Source organism: Hippocampus guttulatus, chromosome 9 (assembly GCF_054856545.1).
Source record: "Hippocampus guttulatus isolate MCC_2025c chromosome 9, RoL_Hgut_1.0, whole genome shotgun sequence".
NCBI lineage: Eukaryota > Metazoa > Chordata > Actinopteri > Syngnathiformes > Syngnathidae > Hippocampus > Hippocampus guttulatus.
Window position 1 is genome coordinate 16,313,705 of NC_141269.1, and position 22,723 is coordinate 16,336,427.

The following is a 22,723-nucleotide window of genomic DNA, read 5'->3' on the forward strand; positions in this document are numbered from 1 at the left end:
AGTACCGTAGTATTACACATTATGCTATTGTATTTTTTCTTTTTTTTTATTATTATTACTATTAAAACACGACGTGCTAAAGTAAAAACAAGGGCAGAAGCGGACAAAAAAAAAAAATACAGTATCCCCGATTCATTTATGTATTTTACTATTGTTGACCGGTGGGTGGCGGGAAAAACATTGATGCCATTTTAGTAGTTAATTGTGCTTCTCCAAAGAAACATGACACTTTCGCTATAAATGACACAAAAATATTTCATCTGTCACACAGTCAGAAAAACAAATGAAGTTGCTAGGCTGTAAAGAAAAAAAAAAAAAAAAAAAAAAAAAGGTAATTTGTGAGTTTTTTTGCTGTTGGTGGTGGTGGAGGGAATGAATTCAGAGCAGCTGTTTTAAGATGCCTATTAATGGAAAGCCTGAGGAAAATACTGCAAGATTGAATTGTCAATTAAACTGAAAGTAAATTACACCCATTCAAGCTAGGAAAGGTGTACAGGAGGCCAAGATTTTTTTTCTTCTAATCTTAGACACGGGTTATAAAAAGAGCAATACAATAGAAAACCCAGTTCACATGCAATACTTTTATTTGAATCTACCAGAGCAGCTTTTATTGTTGCGTTTAAACTTCCTAACAGACAGAATTCAGGAGGTGCATGTGAATGGTCACATGTCCAAAGACCATCACCTCAAATCCAGTTTCCCCATGGGGCTTTCTCCTTTCACCTCGGCTCTTTATCATTTGTGCAGACAGCTGCAGGTCTTCCCAAGAGGGCGGCCACAGTGTAAAATTCTCAGATGACAATAGTCTCCTGTCCTGCATGTGCACAAATGAGTGGGCAAACTCACAGCTTGACCATTACATGGATGATACCAACAAATTAAAACATTCAGTACGGTAGTGCCAAACGTCTTCAGGAGTGTTTAGTCTGGTGTGTTGCAAACAGAGATGCAGTCCCAGCCACACAAAGTGAAATGAAGGACAGGAGAGCTGGGGGGAAAATCAGCAAAAACTAAGTAGGCAATCTTCATCTGAATGAAAATTTGATGAGAAAGCCGATATGCTACATTCCAAATACTCAGCAGCATTAATGGATCGTCGTGGTAAAACATTTGACCTGGTAAGCACTTAAACACATCCATCCATTCGTTCACCCTCAGATTAGTTTGGCAAGAGGCAGACTACACTTTCGATTGGTCGGTACATCACAGGAAAGACAACCATTCACACTTGCACCGTCACATAGTGGGAACTGATTGCATGCTGCCTTTAGTAAAGCCAGGCGAGTGAACCAGTACACAAGCAGTCTGACCATAAACATCTACAAAGCATAAATCCTTGTATCAGTTCCTCATATCAAGATCTGCAGAATATAATATTTGCATGACCATTATGTCTGTTTATTCAATTGAGACCACATTTGGACAAAGGTGTGTGCCTGAAAGGGTAAAAATAAAGTCGTAAAATCTATTATTGAACAGAGCACAGAAAATGAAGTTAAAACTTGTTGACTCTGCACCATTTGGATAAACACGAACATTTTACGAAATGTGTCCACCTGAGCAGACAGCCTGCTCTATTTCCACAATAAACAGGCACAAATACAAACATTGAGCAAAGAAAATTGAAAGAACAATATATTATAAATGACAGACAGTGAATAAGTGAGAGAAACAGGTATGTGTCTATATACCTTTTTATTTGTCAGACTTGAAGCAAAAATGAAACCATGTGGGGAAAAAACATCTATTTAGGGGGAAAAAAACCCTCACCATATTTAGTTTCTTTAAACTTTAGTAAGAAATGACTGGCAAGATATACAGTAGTTAGTCATGGCTTCCTTTTGGTTACCCCAGCGCATCAACTTCATTACTTGTCTTCCATCAGCAAAACATGTCAAGTGAAAATACATGAAATGTAATTGAACACATACAGAACATGAAGCGCAAAGTGGAGAAATAAATTAGACACACCCAATCACGGTGGGCGCCACTAGCACTGGTTTAAAAATACTTGTTCAAACTATCTGGAATCCAAACATTCATGCCAGTTAACAGTCCGGCCAATACTGCAGCTTGCTCATCAAGGAGCCACACCCGCACTTGCACCCACACACATGGCAGAGCCACCCTTGAGAAAGTGCACCGTCCTGTGAAAGAGGTTTCAATAGTCCGAGAGGAATGAAGAGGACAGGTTCAAAGTTGATGTTAGCGTGTGCGCCCGTACATTGCCTGGAGATGGGAAAGCTTCTCAGGAGATGGTGGAGAACTCTTTGAGAAGCACATCCTGACTCAGGGTGTTCAAAGACACGTTTTTCCTCACATTCAGGCTGATGGAGCGCACCTGAAGACACACACGGGACACCTCTGGGTCAATGCAGTCACAGCTAAGTGATGTCGCAAATTGCTTGTGGCTGAAAAATAAACTCAACTACAATGTTACAAAGAGGCCCTGTAAGTCAGCTTTTTAACGCCATTTGACCAGTTTGCTGTCCTGTTTGAATGATCCACCCACACAAAATTTCAAGGACTTTCCCATCGACAAAACCTCCCCAAATTCACAGATGTGTTTATCCCGGTGCAACTGCACGTCTGAAAGCGGTCCCGGGTGTGAAGCCCCGTAGTTGTAATGATCTTTTTCGCAACAGTCATTTTGACATAGCACAAGAACAAATTGACACAAGCATTATTGATGGATGGAAATGTGAGGTGTACTTTGGTCGCCTTACCAGCTCCTTAAAGAAAGCCGCTTCTTTGGGCTGCTCCGAGTATCTCTCAAACTGGTCCAAACCATCCTGCAGTTTGAGTGTCAGGGTGTCATAGTTGGAGCGCACCACCTCCAGCACCTAACGCAGCCAGAGGCAAAAAAACAAACGCATACAGAGACAGTCAAATATTCATTAGGGTCGCATACTTCCACACTACATCTTATTTATGAGGGATCACATGCTGCATTGTCATCATCATAACCGTTTGCTGGCTCCCTCTAAGCTATTTGCAGCTCTTCTTCCACTCGTGCTTCAAAGTGTGCATAATCAAATGCGGCTCCTTGGCTCTTTTATTCTAAATGATAAAAGTTGACGTGTGTGTGTGTGTGTGTGTGTGTGTGTGTGTGTGTGTGTTTGTCCAGCTGAGATGAGAAGCTGGAGTGAAATCAGAGCTAATTATGCCAAGATTCTCCGCAGCTCCACCCCTGACAGTTACCCTCTCATCCATGAAATAGCCACTAATGTGGACATTTTTCATTATTTTATTAATGAGCCCGAAACACAGCATGAAGCGTTCACATTGGAACGCTTTCCTCCACAAACAAAAATACTGCTGATGTGGACAAATGGAAACACATCGATGTTAAGTGGAGATCGGTTCCATTTATTGGATGCACTCACCACATGGCGTGCGGTATGACAAAAACAGCTGAGCCATTGCTTTTAGATATTTTACTTGGATTAATGGGAAGCTATCCACATATTTTTATTTGTAAAATGGCACTGTGATGAAAAATTCATCCCATTTCTGTGTGAGACATGTTTGAATGATAACCTCAGTTAATGTGCCTCCAAAGAAAAGAAATGAAAAGCTGGAAGAGGTGAAACTGGCAGGAGGTGGGACAGTCTGAGGAGAAGTATCAGCTGTGACAAACAGGCTGGAAGCACAAGAAAAATGGAAGGAAAGTAAACAGAGCATGAAAAAGGCATCCGGAGAAGACAGGAGGCTGGAAGCTGGCTCACGTGACGGTTGAGCAAAGAGGCTTTGGGCCACAAACACAACTCTCGCCGAGGCAGCGCTCTGCATCACCAAGCAGGCACGTCACCGTTGTGTTTTTGTTATCTCGAATAGCAAAAAAACACAACCGGCCCCATGCTGGGATGCGTTTGCAATTTAATGTTGATCTGTGGTTGTGGAAATCATCAATCTTCTTGTGTCACTATCGGGAACAAAGACACAAGAAGAAGATAGTGTATGGGTAAAATGTGTGTGTGAATGTGTGTGTGTGTATGTGTGTGCGCGCGCGTTCACTCAAGGATGAATAAAGAAATTTAAGGCTTAATGCTGCATTTGAGGACGGATGGTTTAAATGAGCTACGAAAGCAGTCAAGATAACATTGAGGCTGATGTGCAAAGCACGAGTCGGTCCATTGGGCTTCTTAGTCTAATTCGGAACTCTTTTGTCACTTGGTGTGACGCTAGCAGCTCAGTCACAGCCAACTTCCATTTTCCTTGTTTGCTTGTTGTGATTAAGTCAAGCAGATAAGAGTATGGTGGGATTATAATGACCATATCCATCACTCTTATCATTTTGAAAAATGTTTTTTCCCCTATCCTCGCTGTGCTCTTTTTTTAATGAGCTTGTCTCGTCATCATTACATGCAGCTCTCCCTTAATGACAAAAAAGAAGTAATTTACTGTTTAGATGTGTCTTCAAAACATTTCATTTTATGCTTGTAAAAAGACAAAATAAGTAAGTCCTCGTGTGGTTTGTACAGCAACCAGCCACAAGTGGAGGGAAACGGAAAACAAATCTGGCAATGACGTAGGAGCAAGTCACAGCAGTTTGACACATAGCTTGTGTTCTGCCTGGCGAAGAGCTGAATTAGGAAAGCGACAGATGGGTCAATTAGTTCTAGAAATGTCCAAGGACTGTAACAGCAATTCATTGTTTACCGAGTCAAAAAAAACAAAAACAAAGAAAAACATCCAGTGGGAGTGAGGTGGTGTTGATGGCAGGCAAAGCCAAGGATGACTAGAATAACCGTTTGTCATATAAAACAAAAGCTTTTCAGAACATTGGCTCCAACAGAAGCTTCGGCCAGGTGTCATCTAAAAACATGTAATTGAGGATCTGTTTCCCACAGGCTGATCCAAAATGAGACCCTAGTCAAGAAGCTGGCACACCATGGATGGAACCTTGCTTGTCTGATGAGTTTCCATTTCTACTGCATCATTAAGAGGGGTAGATTGATGAAATGATTGGTTCACGCTGGTGGTGAGGTAATGACGCAGGGGATATTTTCATGACCCCGACATGACATCCTTCCATCCCATTTCCAATTGCGCTTGCCCTCATTTGGGTTGTGGGTGAGCTTAGGGCGACAGACGGAGTACATTCAGATTTTTACGCACTTAAGCTCTCATCTGTGAAGCATACCTACGAACCACAAACCGACTGTGCTGCATTGCCCCAACAAGGAAATGTTTGAATGTAACTGATAATCTGACTATTGTGTGAAGAGTGGACAATCTTCAGATGGCTGCTTACAAAAAGAAAAGAAATCATTTCAGAAAGATGTTATCTATCTGCACTAAATTTGGCTTCCACATTCACCGGCTCTTAACCAAATAAACTGAGTTTGACATACGCTGGAATGGGAGCTTTTCATCATGGAAAGTATCAAATGGTAGTTTTGTCAACACCAAATCAACACCAAATTCTCAGAGGAATGCTAAGGTGAAGAATCCATCCATCCACCCATCCATTTTCTATACTGCTTACCCTGTACATCAGAGGTGCCCAACCTTTTTTGACCGAAGATGTAGTTTTCAAGCAACTAACCTCCCGCGACCATCCTGTTAACCACACGTGTATGAATACATGCACAATTTAAGGGAAAAAAAAATATTCTTTATCCCCCCCCCCCCCGCAAAAAAAGGGGGGGTTAAGCGAACTGTCTTGTGTATTCAGTAATTCTCTTTAAGAAAGCAAAAATAGATGAATACTTGATTATTCGATCACATTCAAGTATACTTGAATACTAAAAGGTTACGCTGGTTTTGGGCAGATTCTTCGCATCGCCAAAACTAGCATTTTTCACGAAAACCCAAAAAAGAAAATTGCATGTTTGTTCAAATTTGCACATAAGAGGATTCTGTCTCACCAAGTAGACAAACAACCATTCGCACTCATAGTCACACCGTCTGAGTGGGGAAGTGAATCCATGCTGCCTGCACAGAAGTGGGCCAGGTGAACCACTACGGCCCACAGGTGTCAAACTCCGGTCCTGGAGGGCCGCTGTCCTGCACGTTTTCCAAGTCTCCCTGTTACAACACACCTGATGCAAATGATCAGATCATCAGCATGCTCTGCTGAAGCCTGACATTGGACCTGTTCATTTGAATCAGATGTGTTGCAACAGGGAGACTTGGAAAACAGGACCGGAGTTTGACACCATTTGTGACTACAATTGATATGTCACTTAAGAAATTTACCCTGTATTGGACTATACTAATGAGTCCAGTCTAAATTTTGTGTAATGCCACATCTAGCCCAAAAGCCCAAGAGATACTGGTGTTCTGGTGTGAATGTGTACTGTTACCTGCTCCTCTGACAGTTGCGAGATGTGGTTCACAGCAGCATACGACTCAATCTTCGGGTTAAAATGGTTGATGATTGCCCTTCAAAGACAAAACGAGCCTGTTACCGAGTGTACAGCTACTTGTGACGGAATACCTCATTTCACTGTTTGCACAAATTAAATCAGCTGCTCCAGTCTGCTGCAAAAGCTTTCATCACGATTTTGGAAGCAGGCTCCGGGAGATTTGCTCCCAAACACCCACAAGAGCATTAGGGCCATGATGCACTGATGAGGGCCTCACAGACTGAGTCTAATTTATTTCTGAGAGCAGATTGCAGCAGAGAGGGCACAAGGCACACCAAAGACTGCACTAATCGTATCAGGATGCAAACGCTCGATGAAACTTGAAGCATATATAACGTATTTCGATTTGGCTACATTTATCAAATTGTAAATACATTTGATATGCAGCGAAGCAGTGGTTCCCAACATTTTTGTCTTACTATGTGTATCCCCTTACACATATGTATCTCTCAATTACAACAAAAACTGTGCTACGTAAATAAGACCCTTTTAAAATGGCATTGCAACTTGAAATAGTAAGAAAACGGAATAAGAATAATATTCAGCCCCACTACAGCAGTTTGACTTTCACTTTCACTTTTTAATCAGTCATCTGCGCTTTAATAAGAAAAGGGTGTTGTGATTTTGGCGGGACTGGCCACAGGTTATCGTCTCTCCCGGGAAAAAGTTGCAGCGCACAAACAGTATACCATTTTATTGACCTGACGATATTTACTTATTGTTTTGGAAATAAATTCTTATATGTTCCCATGCACACCCTGCAATGTGCTTGCATACCTTGGGGAAAAACTGCAGTGAAGTACATGAGGAAACTATGATGTGTTAATATATGTTTGGTAAACTGCAGATGGCAAACCCACATTTAAGTGCAACCAAGTAATATAGTATATATGTATATATAGTGTGCAGGACTGAGAAGACAGTAGCTATGCAACAGCTGACCTGTTCAGCACCTCATTTCTGTTTGATTGGATCTAATCGGAGCACACTGGTGAATTTCAAAAAGGCAATATTTTCCCGCATTAGCATTCAATTCTATGGAATGATCTGTTTTATTGGCCAAATATAAACTGATGGTATAAGCGCAAGCTGCAATGGCTCAGCTTGTTCTGGCATTATATAGCAAATAAATTCTAGTGACAGCAACACAGAGAATTGCGCTCTATGTTATTTCCCACTGTCATTTACGTGAGGAAGGTCATTGAATGTCGGAAGGGGATGATGGGAAGAAATCAAACTGGTTTAGTTTCTCCATCGACTATCTGGACGTCTTTATTCCTCCCTGCCTTCATTTATTTAGTCTTTGTTTAATTATTCCACAACACTCACATCCGGCTGCCTTCCCTTCAACCTTTACAACTGCCAATTGAAGCAGCCCACGCTCCGTGGAGAGCGCAACTGATTAGGTGAAAGAAACCTCCGGGAGAAACCAGCTCATAAGGGGACCTCAAAGCCGGGGTGAGCCCTGAGGATCATGGATGAGGAATTACTTTATGACTGGGAAAAGACAGTATGCGTGTGAACCTCACCGAGGGCCACTAGGGAGAGGTGAAGGAAGTTCAAACAGGGATTAGGTTGTGATCGAGAAACAAAATTAAATAAAAATAATTGATTCACTCCATTTTGACCTTTCCCCACCACATTCTTCTTTGCAATCTGTTCAACATGCCACCCAATCTGACTCTGTCCTTTTGCATACATTTCTGATGGTCAAATGTGTGCATGCGTGCGTGCGTGCGTTTTATTACCGAACATTAACAAGAGCATGTGTGACTTTACTCGCAGCCTCCTTCCACTGGCCGGTGTTTGTTGACACTCTCAACACTGAAAAGCAACAGTTGCAGAACAGAAGAGTTCATTAAAAAATGATTTAGAGCAAGTTCTTGTTAAGTGATCACATTTTTTCATAATTAGCACAACCTGGAATGGTCTTGTTGCTTGGAAAAAAAAAATAAAGTTACAGGTAATTATTTTCCAGCATGATATCTGCAAGTTTAACAATAATTTTAAAAAAATTCAAGGATAATTAAGGCCTCCATTCCGTTAAATCTAATTTAAGCGTTATTGAGGACCAATGTGAATGTTGCTACTGTAATATTTTTAAAAATCGTTATATTGTCATTGTCATGAATCCTTGAGCAAATTTGCATTCTTTGTGGGTGAACTCAGCTTTACTTGGGTTGAGAAATGCTATAAGAACTGAAACGTACCCATACAGTAGAGGTTGTCAAACACTTGGTGCATTCGTACAATCTCATAGTAGAGCTCATCATAGCTGTTAGAAGTGGGAAGAAATGTGTCGCCATATGTGATGAACATGTTGAACAGGTTTACCACCTGGATAGGGGAAACAGGAAGGCCGAACCATTTAATACTACAGTAGGCTTAAATCAACATTACATTGTGCTTACACTCAATAAACTTCATCTGGAAATTTGCAGGACTGGTGTCACATAAGAGATATTTCGAATCCAAGTTTTCTCCTTTGAAGTAACCCCACTGGAATCTAACACACTTTTTTTTGGCTTTCTCTGCCACGCCATGCTGGATTTTTCCCTGGATCCTCTGCAGCACCGTCATCACTGCCATCTCCATGTCTTTAAAACCGGTCTTTAATGGCCCCCTTGAGCAAGGGGAACTACTAGTTTGAATTTGAAAGATATCTTTTGTGACATCAGTCTTGGATCATTTCTGACACACCTCGTAATTCAATCTTGCACACTTAAGTCATGCAGAAGAATTACCAGACACTTCTCTATTCAGCCTTTATTCTCCTTTTAACACTGCTGTGTGTTTCTTACCAGTAGTGCAAGATGAAAGATGTTGTGCTTGGCCAGCAATGTGGTTTCATTTGACAGCAGAAACTTGAGCAGGTTGATAAGTGCTATCCAGAGGGAGAAAAACTATTACCGGTAATGGAAAAAAAAAAAATCTAGCGTTTGATAGACATCTTTAAGCAGAGAATTATGGCTGCACCAAGATTTATTCGGTGCACAAATTATTGTTAAGACATAATAATGTAGGACATCGAGAAACCTATGCAAACAAGCATAAAGATAAATGCTTTTTCAAACACACTGAAAGATAACAAGCATCTGCCGGTTGAATTTGACTCTATCTTTTGTTTTCCCTCTATTATCATCAGCACAAGCAGGGAATGTGGCGCCATCCAGAGAATGAAGCTGATTATTGGTCTGATTAGAGGAATCGGTATTCTAATGAGACACAGCGCAATGGGACCATTAAAAAGTAGAATGTGATCCTGTGTTGTGTTGACCAGGCTGAAACTAGGACCACCACGATGGATTCTGCTTTCTTCAGAGACTCATTATCCAAACTCAATGATGCAATTTATTTCCAAATGCACATGGCAATGACTTCAGAGTGAAATTGCATTTTGCTTGCAAACTCTTCGACATTGATGCACAACAAATTTAAGCATCAAGAGATTTATAACACAAACCTTACAAAAGCAGTATTTCTCGCCAGAGCTAAGAGGGAGGAAAAAAGATGAAAGATAGCAAAATTGGGACCTTGAGTTCAAAAAACAAGTAGGTAGCTTTAAAGGGGTGTTTGTGGTTCAAAAGCTGCCACCCAAATTTGAATGAAGCCTCACTTGACTTCACAACTCCATCCCGCTTGCGAGTCTCTGACCAAAGCCACGTGGCCTCAAACAGGCGCCTCACTAGTGTGAACATGCACGAGATGCGCACTATACAAATGAGGACTATAAACAAGCCCATGTCAGCCACGGCTGCTATGTTGCTAGCCTTGACTTACTTGTAATCAACTGTCGCAAAACACTGAATTTCACCGGTTTGAAGTTTGATTTTTATGGAATGTACTATCAAATAAAAATCAAAGAGGTGATAAATCTACCTGTCGAGCAGGAGTGCTGCAAATTCTGCACTGGTTCTAAGTCCTCTCAGCTGCTTTTGATAGCTCTGAAGCATAGCTTCTGTGTGTAACGAACGCGAGCAAAAATGCTGGGCGAGTATGTGAACCTCACTTCCGCGATGCTTCAAGAGAGAGTGCTGGCAGCTCAGTCTTGAAAGCCGAGCAATTACCGGTAGCGCACTTAGCTTTCCACCGGTGAGAACTGTAGAGGTTCATCTTCAAAACCCCACCGTGGCTGAACCACGCAGGACACCATATCGTTTATCCTTGTTTTGTCTCAGGCTGTGTCCGATTTCTTCCTTTTAACTTTGGTTGGTAAACGAAGGTGAACAATATGCGAAAAGCTAGAGAGGTGTGCCTGAGACTGCACAGCAAATGACTCACAACACATCGGTCATGTCTTCGGTCTCTGATCGGTGGTTGGTTCTTCGGACATAATGGATTATTTAAAACAAAAAAGGAACAAAACAAAACCAAAAAAAATCCCTGCAAACTCCCCTTTTAAGGTTATATCCATTATTTTTCGGAGGTATTTGTAACCCGTATTTTTCTTGAACCAGAAGAATAGCTAGCAAATGACACCTATATACTGATCAGCCAGAACACTATAGCCACTTGAACACCGGAGCAAGCACGTCAAAGACAGAGAAGTTATTTATCTCTATACCATGTATCCATCCGACGGTGTTCAATCATTTTAGTTTGTACAACATAATCTTATTACAAGAGTTGCATTGAGGCGACCGATCATTTAACTGAACAAAGTTAAGCCACCTTTCATTCAGCGTGTTTGTGACACGAATGAAGTGGGTTCTCTTCATTGGTTCGGCAGCTTCTTCTTCGGGTTGGCAGGTGATCAGTCAGCTCAGCTCAAAAGAATTATTCTTGTGTGCTCAAAACACACTTTTGTGATGTGTTTTATGTGCTTGTAATTGTAGCACAAATCTAACACAAACCTTAACGCTAGCCCCCATAATGATACTTAAATCTATGATGATTCACGATAAAATATTCTGCCTTTACAAATATAGTGAGGTATTAGAATATTTGACATCGTTCTTATAGTCGTATTGTTATGGTGACTGGTTAATGTAATTTTGCAGTTGAGTTTCTGTTATTTGAAATGATGCATACCTGACCATAGCTCTCTCCAAGTGTAGTGTAACCTGATTCTGCACTTCTTCTGGTAGCAGAGAAGTTTGTGAATGATCTGAACACAGCGCCTGATCAGGACATTAAAAAAAATGTAAAAAGATGGATATGTATGCAATTTTGTGTGCTTTGAGTATGTACTGTGTTTACTCACAAGTATAAATCCATGGGGAAATCCTTCATCATGTGTGTGACAATAAATTCCACCATCAGATCTATGGAAAGCAGTTGAAAAGTTCATTGTAAAGGCGGATATCTTTTTTTTGGAAAATACAAGCAACATCCAGACTACAAAAGCATGTTAAAGTGAACATGCTATTGACATTCCGGTAACACATACGACTCCCAAATAACCACTAATTACAGCACATAATTATAAACAGGAATTAAATGGAACCTCAAAGATGAGGCAAATGTACGTAACAACTCATGTGAAACATCTTACCTAAAACTGCACACACCAGCGGCAGAGAAGGGATGTTCTTCTCCACGGCTTTCTTTCTATGCCTCATGGGCTGCAAAGGGGAACGCATTTAACGATACTAACATGAACACGGACATGTCTTCTTATGACTTGACATGATTGTCTGACGCTTCATAATATGGGTCGTGCTTCATGGTTCAAACAATCATCAAGATGATAACAACAACGGCGATGACGACGATGATGATAATAATAATGCTGGAGAGACTGTGTCTCTCAGATGGCCTGGGAATGCCGTGGGAACCCCCAGGTAAGAGGTGGAAGAAGTGGCTGGGGAAAGGGAAGTCTGGGCTACACTGCTGCCCCCCCCCTCCGTATAATAACAATACATCAACATTTCTATGGCACTTTTCTGAAGGTTTTTGGTCTGATAATTATATTTTCCTTGTTATGATGCTTAATATCTTACCTTTGGCCATATTTACCACAGCATTCAACAAGTGCTGCTACACAAGAAGGGCGGGGCCGGATTTGAACCCAGGCAGACGCGCTCGGCAGTCGACTACCATGCCGTCGTGACACATTAGCTCAATATAAATATCTCTAGTACATATGTCAGTATTGTTGGGACAAATCAGCCAATTTCCATCAGCCCAACCAACATGTTCCTTAGCCAGTCACGAAATGGCAGTTTTGTTCATAATAAGGCCTCTGCTTCAATTGGACCAGGTTTAACTAATTGTTTCAAAAGTTGTAACCACTATGACGCGCAAGGTGATAGCACAAACAGACAAGAGAAGACAATTCAAAATCATCATGTCATAGACCAGGGGTGTCCAAACCCGTTCGTCAAGGGCTGCTGTCCTGCCTGTTTTGCCACTTTCCCTGCTACACGTACCTGATTCAAACTGTTCTGATGCTTTTTGAGAGCTTGCTGATGCGCTGATCCTTGAACTCAGGGATGTTGCAACAAGGAGCGATGGAAAACAGGCAGGACAGCGGCCCGCGAGGACCGGAGTTGGACATGCCTGCCATAGACCATGGGTAGGCAACACTGGTCCTGAGAACCACAATTCTACTTGTTTTCTCTCTTCCGACACACCTGATTCAAGATCGTTATCAGGCTTTTACAGAGCATGTTGATCAGCTTTTCATTTGAATCAGAGGGAAACTTCTAAAACAGGCAGAACTGCAGCTTTCGCCGACCGCAGTTGCCCAACCCTACCATTGACTCACCATTCGATGCAGACTGACTCTGAAGTTCATATTATCGTCATGCAGGAAGGCATCAGCATACTGGTCCTGTCACACACAAAGATCACGTGGTAAACACGACTGAGTTTAAGTGCTCAGGTGACGGAAGGATGTCCAAGTATGCACGCTGCTCCTACCTCGGCTATACATGTGAGGATGATTAGGCACAGTCTGGCACTGTTGAGTCGATGCTCATCTGAAAACATGTATATTTTTGAGAACGAGATCTGTAAAAATGATTTACACCACATAAATCTGCCAGGATATGGGCACACATCATGTCAGTATATACTCTATGTATGAAGATGAGGACTAAAGGAAGCATTAAAAGGAAGGGGATGGAACAGGCAATGTACTATTTGTTACCTTTCGTATCCTGCATGACGATAGAGGCGTATTTGAGGAAAGTGATGAGAAGGTTACTTGTCTGCAGGTTGGGATCCAGTGGCAGCTCTGGGTTGTTCATCACTACACGGAGCATGAACAATTAAAACTTTGGGTCCAAGTGTATGGAAAGCTTTCATTGAATGACTTTAAATCTGACAAACCATTCACCACATGTCAGTTCCAGGTCAGTTCCTCCCTTAATAACCTAATCAAAAAATCCCTGAGCCTTGACTTGGCCGTCCAAAAGTGAGAGCACCGCCTTATAGTGGTTGTATTCATTTTAAGCAAAATATGATAAGAGAAGGAACATTTCAGATCCGTCGCTGAAGCTGCAGTGTTGTCTAGACCGGTATCTGCAGCTAATGAAAATCTGTGATCACAATTGATTGTTTCACTAATGATGAAGCGGTCATTTCTATTTTCCCCCTTCGCTCAAATGCTCATTTGTTTCCACGTTCCTCCGATCACTGCAGGCACACAGCAGAGGATCTGTCTGAACAGATTTCATCACAGGGAGTTCTATTACGCTTGGATATTCCTGACTGCAGGCATCGGTATGATCTGGTTTTAACGCAGCCTGCACGTGACAGGTTCATCTGAACAGAGGAGTTAATATTTCATACAGAAGATTGCTCTCACGGCCATGGGAAAACTAGCCTGAGATAAAAACATGTACCTATTAGTGTGTGTGTATCCCAAATGAACCACACGTGCAAACACGAAACATGAAGCATTTTGGTTCGAAGAGAAACATCAGTACGAAGGTGTCTTCCAGCTGTCTTGGCAGGGCAGTTAAATGAAGCGACTCCATTTCGTAAGACAAACTACTAAATGTTTGAAAAGCCTGCTTGTGTAGGTACATTTGTGTCTCTCTTCAGAGATTTTGGTCATGACAGGACAAAGTCACAATGTTTGGTCAAGGAGTAATGAAAAATGCATTTTGCAACACGGTCAAAATCAAACATGAGGCAGAGACCTTTAATGCTAAAAAGCTTTCAAAATACCGTGTACTATTTCCTGGCCCCTTCAGGTACTTCCAAACTGGTTACAGGGCAAGTTGCAGTTTCAAGCTTTTGTAAATACATACCGGTAGTTCGAGTGGAAGAACTTAAAATTGGAAAGTAGGAGAGTTTGCTGGGGGCACTGCAGGGGAAATTACTTTTTCATTCTAGAAATTCAGAAGGTTTTAGAGCATTAAAAGTAATCTAGAATGCTATTCCTTGTGGTATGACTCCCTAACTAATTTCCAAAGAAAAAAATGCCTGTTAAGAAGACAGAAACAAGAAAAGGAAAAAACAAGAATGACATACTGTCTAGAGAGGGTGGCGTCGTGCCAAGCGGCGTTGTTGGTGTGTTCTGAGATTGGTTAGTGGGTGTAGCTACAATGTCAATCTCAGGGTGGCTCTGTGGAAAGACCAAAAAACAATCGAAGAATTTACAAGTAAGGTGTCACTCAAGTGAACAATAGAGTTCATGTTACCATCTGTTCACTGAGAAAAAGAAATGTCATTACAAAAGAGTACTAAGAAATGAAACTACCTGTGAGTTGCCATTAAAAACAAAAAACAAAAAAAAAAACACCAAAAGTTACCCAAAGGTTATAACTTACAAAATGATATGCTCATGAAAAGCATGGACTACCGTAACTGATAGCAGTTCACACAGGGCAAAACATGCAGCTCAATGTGTGTGGACAGACGTGCAAATATATAGAAAAGGTCTGAATGTTACCTGTGCTAATACAGTAATGAAGTTGCGGTTGAGGTGCACGGCCTCATACAGTGCCAGCAAAATTGCTTCATTGGTCCTGCAGACAAAATGGAAATTCAAAGTTGGAGCCAGCACACAAAAGCAACACACACCCTTAGCATTAAAAATATTACCAATCTGTCCCAACAAAGTCAAAAACAACAAAAATAAACAAATAGAGGTAGGTCTAGCGCATGGGCCACCACCCTTTGCAAAGGTAAGAGCTATATCTTGGGTTGTGATTAATGTAAAGGGACTTTGACACACATTTGAGAATTTTTTTTTCAAATTACCTTTAATAATATTGTTATGTCATGTTATTAACAATAACAACTGATAGTCATTTATGTGAGGACACTGATCATCGAAATTATTTCTCACAAATAATGAGGAAACTGCCACCGCGCCCCTGACCATCCAATTATAAAGTACCTTTAATAGCATTCGTGTTGTTTTTCTGTTTGACTGGTAAGAAGTCCGAAAAACATTTTATTGACGTAAAAAACAAACAAACAACTAGCTAAAGTATGTGTTATTTCTTTCATTTTAAAAATGTATTTAATGCTATTTATATTCAAAATAGCTTTCATCATTCAGCGTAATCAATGTGATTCATGCCATCAGCAGGCAAGCGTGTTTGATCAAACATATAGCTCTGTCGTGTCACACGACAAAACATTTGCTGAAGGAGGATACGAGGTATATGCACCCATCCATTATCTGAACTGCTTTAGCCTCATAAGGGACGCGGGAGTGCTGGAGACTATCCCAGCTGACTACGGGCAATGAGCAGAATACACCCTGAACTGGTTGTCAGCCAATCACAGTGCACACATTGACAAACAACCATTTACACTCGCAATCACACTTAGGGACAATTTAGAATGATCAATTACTTAGCATGTATGTTTCTGGAATTTGGGAGGAAACCAGAGTAAAACCCACACAGACACGGGGAGAACATGCAAACTCAACACAGGAAGGCCAGGGGCTGGAATTGAGCTCATGACCTCTGCATTGTGAGGCGGTTGTGCTAACGAGTCATCCACCGTGCCGACTGATACCAGATATATTGCGGGAAAGATGCAACACTTTTCTATAAATCTCTGCCGGTGCTCACATTTTCAAATGATCACTTCTGTAACATTCCGAGAAAATCACAACATCCCATAACTAATGAGCTATTTACAGAGCAGGCCTGCAGGCTACTTGGGCACTACGTAGCAGCCAAAGACCACCACATTGGTGACCCTTTCTAGTATACAGTATTACATTGATAAATAGTCCTTAAATTTGTTCTGGGTTAAAAACAATTAAAATCTGAGACAGCAACACAAGCAATCCACCATTTGAATTCCATCCCAACTGTTCTTTACGTTGAGTATCATGTATGTAGTGGCATTTGAGTCAGAAAGGCACATTTCTTTGTTTGCTAACCATCAAGAATGGCAGAATCAGACAACAGAAAATGTTGCAACCACGAAAACAAAAACGTTAAAACTGAGATTGTCACATACTGAACAGAGAGCTTCTCATCTGCATCTGCAATAAACATGCTGCCCACCTGTGGACGAATATAGAAACATAGTTTCGTTCAACTTTGGAAAACAACTCTGACCATCAGTGCTAAACTGTTCATCATTCCTTTCAATAAATTGTACGAAGGAAAATACCTACCATACTTGTGAGGGTGGAGAAAAAGCCACCCTGGTGCTCTTCCTCTTTGTCTTTGTACTGCCTGTAGCGAGAGAATGAATTGAGACAATTGACAGGAACCAGGAAGTAACGAAGTTGACAAAATGATAGGTAGAGTAAGACGAAGACAAAGTAACCAAAAGGTGTGTGCATTGTGTGCACAGCAATGGACTAAACAAAGCTGTCACTCATTACTCGGATACCTTTGTCAATTAACACAACCACTTACTTAGGAATTCCAAACATTGCTGCATACAAAAACATTTGACAGACTGACTAAGGACAGCGGGCTATTTAAGTAACTTTTTCACAATTTTCTTAAATGGGATTTCAATCCCAAAATTACTTTGACAATATGTTCAATGCGCCTCCACTAGTCTAAGGCATTCTGATTAATTTTGTGCTTGTGAAATATGAGTTAAGCAACAAGAGGTGGCTCCTCTTGTTTTGTGTTGCGAGGGAAGTAATTTCATCTGTGCTGTATGTTTTACATACAGTACATTTGACAATAAAGTTTATCCAAAATCTACCGTTGTGTCCATTGGGTGGGGGCGGGGGGCAGCAGTTGCTCGGCTCACTCAACCACCAATCATGGCTCAGCTTCAGAAAACACGTGAGCCATGATTGGTGATGTCATTTTCATTTGACAGAAAGAGGCAAAATGCCCGCCGCCTGAGATGGGTAAAAACAGGTGGATTTTGCTGCTTAACTCATAATCTACAAACACAATATGAATCAGAAAGCCCTGTTTTAGACAGGTCAAGGCACATAGAACATATTATTGTCAAGATTTAAAAATATCCCATAAAGTTCATGGTGCCAACGTGCTCATCACTGAAGACTGTCATTTTTTGTTTATACCTGGAAAGGATTACATTTTACCTGTTATATTCTGCTAGCGCGTGGTGGACAACAAGGCCCATTCCCTGGGAGAAAAAAAGAAAAGAAAACCAATACACAGATACATATTAGATGTATCTAAACGTCTAAAACGTCACTCAGTGAAGAGCAAATTGAACAACAAATGAAAACAAATATTGGGGTGCATCATGTTTGTTCATCTGTTCATGGCCACTTCTTGATTCAGTGAGGATGACGAACGTAAAGTTAGTCAGAAAGCCGACTTTCCACTGATTGAAGATAGGTACGTAGCTGTATCTGTTTTCAGGAAATCTGTAATTTTTTTTCTCCATAATAAAGCTAGATGTATGTCCCTTTTATTTTTGGGACTATTTCCAAATCACTGTGTGACAAGGGGTAATTCAAACAAAGCAAAAGGAAGCTTGAAACGATTGCCCAACATGATACAAGACATACTTACATCCAATGTTGGCTCATCATCCACAATGGAGAGCTTCACAATATATGGATTTACAGACTGACAGAGAAAGGGAAAAAGCTGTGAAAATAGAACCCTTGAAGGAATTTACAGATTGTAAATTACACTAACAAATGTACTGGAGTAGACAAGATCTGCCCAAGTCCGATCAAGGTATTGTATTTTTTTACATTACTAGTGGATTACGAGTGCATCAAGTCAGTCTAAGAACAAACCTCATACTTCCGGTAATTGACCAGAAGGGCGAGAAGAACGACGGCGTCATAACCATGCTGCCCTCTGCTGGACACATCAGAAAGAATCTGCAGAGACCGAGCAGAAGCACTGATGACCAAAAGAAAACAATCACAAAACACATTTTACAGTCGATACTAGCCACAAGGAAATGCGAACAACTGATAAGACAACCAATTTTTGGATTTTTTTTTTCTCCCATTAGCACCTGTTCATTGATCAGCAGGGCTGGCATTTGGTTCCTCCGGTTGATTTTAATACTAATTTCACCTTTAAAACTCGAGCAGCATTTTGCTATGCAGATTTGAGTCAAGAAAAACAATCCAACTCAACTTTGTACTTGAAATATGGGATATTTCTGCATTAAATGTGCTCTTTTACTTCAAAAACAAGAACACAAAATGGATATTTTCACACCCACCTGCAGAATGGCTTCAAAGATACTATTGATCATCACATATTCCAAGATCGTGTTCTGACTAATATTGTCAGTTACCTGTAAACAGACAGAGTATAATCAAGTTAAAAATGATCCCTGACCGTAACAGTAGCAACTGTACTCTTCAATATTGTTGTGATGTCTCACCGTCACCAGACACAGCAGAAGTTTGAGACAAAGGCTCTTCAGACTCTCTGACCCATCTCCACAAAGGAGGCTGTCCAGTCTTTCCATTAGATCCTGTGGTAAACACATCAATGATTGAACCTCACTTTATACATTTTCCGTGCAAGCGTGTGATAGATGTTTTTGCTTCCACATTTTAGATTGACTGAATACCTTCATCCTTTGCTCGGCCTTGTCAAAGCCCACAAGCATATTAATGATGTCAAAGCCAGACGCCGACTTGTTCTTTTGATGAACTCCTCTGAAAAGTGCACAGAGAGTCTGCCAGAGCAGAAAGGGAGAAGACCGGTGGCACAAAGCGAGAATTTGGTTAGAGATGAAACATGCATGCACACAAGGCAGTCCAAAACCTGTAGTCACCTGCAGAGCATTGACCACTTTGATCTGATGTTCCTCTCCGAGAGCCTGAACACTGTGATGGAAGAGCGAATTGATGTTGTCCTGGATCCGTTGCACCTCCTCGCCATCCACACTCTCCAGCTTCGACTCCAGGTACTCCAAGTTCACCTGGAAAATGAAGGACATCATTTTGAAACGCACAAAACAATGCTGAACACGCAAATGACAGACAAGTAATAAATACGACGTAAAAGACATAAAGACCATGAAAGTTAGTCAACGGCAACATTTTCAACTCCCACCTACCTGACATCTTATTTTAGACACAATTTCTATTAATATTTTCTAGATTTTTCAAACTTTTTTCAATTATACAATTAAACTCATAGGACACTCACATCTGTTTTTAGTTCATGTTTCACCCTCTACCTTATTTCGGACCTTATGACACCTTTTGATTGCCAGATAAACAATATTTTTAAAAAGTTCGTTGTTATACATATTGTTCTGTCACACACACACACACACGACTTTATCTACCTATTGATCTGTCTGTCATAAACAGAATAGTGCAATTAGTTTTCATATAACCCTTGAAGTCTGATGGCGACCCAGATTTATAACACTGGGCCCTGCATTGCACCCCAAAATTCTTTGGTATTTTCCAGATTTCATGATGAAATGCACATAGTCAAGTAAGTGTCTGCTGAGTATATTTACACTACTATGCCCGAAGACAGCTGGCATAGGTTCCAGCACCCTCGCGGCCCTCGTAAGGATAAGCAGTTTGGAAAATGGATGGATAGATGGATGGATGGAAAAAAAATGCTGATTTTAAAAGAACACGTTCATACATTATTACACTAGTAAGTATTGACTCTACAATGTACCTTCATCAGAAACAACTCATCCCAGAAGCGAGGGTTATTCTTAGCTGGGTCCTCTTTCTAAAACAAACACACAACACATTATTTACAAAAATAATAAGACTATAAATGTTGATGTAATGTGGGTGTGTGATGCATGATACTCACTGCAAAGATCTCATCATACATCAACACCACCTTTTCCTTCAGCGGTTTCTTGGAGGATGATGTCCTCCTCAGCAAGCCTGCCTTCTTCTCCATCTGAGACATGGTGAGGTCTAAGGATATGGACATTTAAATATTCATCACAGATGACGATATATGTTAGACAATGGCTCAGAGTAATGGCTATAGGACATCAATCATCATCCATAATGTTATTCGGTTCAGTACACATTTTTCAGACTTGTAAGTAAGGGCTTTATTTCTTGATAAATTGGGCTACAATAGGTTCAGTCGTAAACTAACCCCATTATAAAGTGTAAAGACATGGTTGCGGTATCCTTATCCGTATTACTATGCCATTCTAATTCAAGAGTATATCCTCTATGAACGTCAATCATCTCTTGAACAGTATCTTGAATAGCAGTAACATTGATGTGAACAACTGGTAGAAGCGCTAACCCATGCTGCTATGCATTCAACAATGATAGTTGTTCATATAGGCACCACGAAGTGCAATAAATAAGGGGTATAAGAACATGTGAATATGGAGCAGAGGGACACAGCAAAGACAGCACCCACTGTTTCCGCCGCCTCTGACTAGGGCTGTCAGTCGGTTGGCAGGTTAACAAAATGTGCGGCAGTTTTTTTCGCATGGAAAATCGCAATTATGCTCATTAGCTAGCCATCTAATTTATTTACCAGCTGACGGTGGCTAAAATGAATCGCTAAAGATGCACAGGATGGGCAGCTAATCAACAAGCATTAGCTAAGACGCTATGTTTGTAAACTAGCCTTTTAAACTTTACCTGATTAGTGAACAAAACGGAATCTGTTCATCGTGATACCGAACGCTTTTTATTCCACCGATAATAACTATCAAGTAACACCCTGCTTTTGGGTATTTGATTAGCGAATATACAGCTAACGCTACCTAGCTAAAGTCTGACAAGAAAACGACGTTAGTATCCATTTATCGAGCTTTTACGAGCAACGTGTGGCCGTGGAAATTGACGTCAAAAATCGTGTTGCATGAATTGGCCACGTTACTGCTAATATACGAGTGTTAGATCTCACCTCACTTTGAGTGTATAATGTAGGTCATGAATCCTTGACACAACAGTTGCTCTTCAGCTAGCATACTGCTAGTGCTAACTAATGTTGAGTGTTCTTCTACCGGCCCATAGTGCCACTACACCCAGATTACACACATACAGTACAGTCCTGTGCAGGTATTTGGTCTCATAAATTAAACTTGATATTTCATGGCCTATAATTTATTATCGAGGATCTTCATTTCGTGGTCTTTTTCTCTGCGTCCATGGCACGTCTATAGTCTCACTGACTGACTTATTAGAAATATTTAAGAATCTGATAAAAGACAATCTGTAAACTTTTTAAGTGTTGTGTCTTAAGAGATACTTCTAATGATATCTGAAGGGATGCCAGCTTTAGACGCACTTCTGACATTAAAATAATTGCTCAAATTACGTTTATATGTGACGATACTGATTATGTACTGTAATTTCTTACAGCAACTGAGAAACAGATAAATATATGCAACACTTTGTATACATTTCTGCCAGTGTTTTCAAACGATCACTTCTACATTCCAAAAATAATGTCCCACCTGCTAGTGTTTTCAAACGATCACTTCTACATTCCAAAAATAATGTCCCATTCCATTGAGTTTTTTAGAACAGCTCCGTGTGTTTGATCATGTGGTCTTTGGGTGCTAATTATCCACGTTAACCTCACATTTTGCACTGTATTGTACAGTACATACCGGCCCGGTATTACCGGGTATCCTGTGTAATACATCTCTCACCGCAAATACTGTATATCACTGTCAATATACTTCCTACTTTCTACTCATTGCATTGGACAAATATTACTAAAGTAATATTGACAATATTTATATATTGCCATATACCGAAATGCAACATCGTAATCTTTTTTTTCACTCTAAGATAAAAAAAATATTTTCATCATCTTGTGGATGTCTAACTACTCCTTCCTGTGCCAGTGCAAAGTTAATAGTACAATTAAAAAAATGAATCATTAAAACCTAAATCTGAGGTCCTCGCTAATATGTTTATATTTATAGTTCATATTTTATATTTATATACTTTCTTGTTTCTTTCTTGTACTTTCTCCCTTTCATAATGTTGCTGCTGTAAAATGGGAATTTCTCCATTGTGAGACAAATAAAGGGTTTCTTATCTT

General features: G+C 40.5%; 1 protein-coding gene across 3 annotated transcripts; it reads right to left on the bottom strand.

Annotated features, from left to right (window-relative positions):
* Positions 1-574: 574 nt before the first annotated feature.
* On the bottom strand, positions 575-21,729 carry armh3 (armadillo like helical domain containing 3). Of its 3 annotated transcripts, XM_086119930.1 has the most exons (27): positions 21,575-21,709; positions 20,504-20,613; positions 20,360-20,416; positions 19,491-19,637; positions 19,284-19,391; positions 19,092-19,184; positions 18,927-19,001; positions 18,487-18,573; positions 18,254-18,310; positions 17,815-17,858; positions 16,915-16,975; positions 16,755-16,801; positions 15,220-15,295; positions 14,799-14,892; positions 13,468-13,569; positions 13,239-13,297; positions 13,084-13,149; positions 11,869-11,938; positions 11,578-11,638; positions 11,406-11,494; positions 9,176-9,258; positions 8,585-8,711; positions 8,123-8,198; positions 6,312-6,390; positions 2,727-2,843; positions 2,225-2,341; positions 575-814 (listed from the first exon to the last, which is right to left on the bottom strand). In XM_086119930.1, exons 2-26 carry the CDS (start codon positions 20,603-20,605, stop codon positions 2,249-2,251), a joined length of 2,070 nt encoding a protein of 689 aa, XP_085976056.1. In that variant the 5' UTR covers positions 20,606-20,613; positions 21,575-21,709; the 3' UTR covers positions 575-814; positions 2,225-2,248. The 3 variants fall into 3 exon arrangements, with proteins under 3 accessions (XP_085976056.1, XP_085976057.1, XP_085976055.1); XM_086119931.1 differs by lacking the exon at positions 575-814 and having other exon boundaries at positions 1,679-2,341; positions 21,580-21,729; XM_086119929.1 differs by lacking the exon at positions 575-814 and having other exon boundaries at positions 1,679-2,341.
* Between the last annotated feature and the right edge of the window lie 994 nt (positions 21,730-22,723).

What these genes read in the sequence shown, in the direction of transcription:
- armh3 (XM_086119930.1), bottom strand. Translation starts at nt 20,605, where the DNA reads ATGTCTCAGATGGAGAAGAAGGCAGGCTTGCTGAGGAGGACATCATCC. An exon ending in TCTCCACCCTCACAAGTATG is followed by an intron (nt 16,802 to 16,914) that starts GTAGGTATTTTC and finishes ATTCGTCCACAG; the next exon opens with GTGGGCAGCATGTTTATTGC. An exon ending in TCATTACTGTATTAGCACAG is followed by an intron (nt 14,893 to 15,219) that starts GTAACATTCAGA and finishes GTCTTTCCACAG; the next exon opens with AGCCACCCTGAGATTGACAT.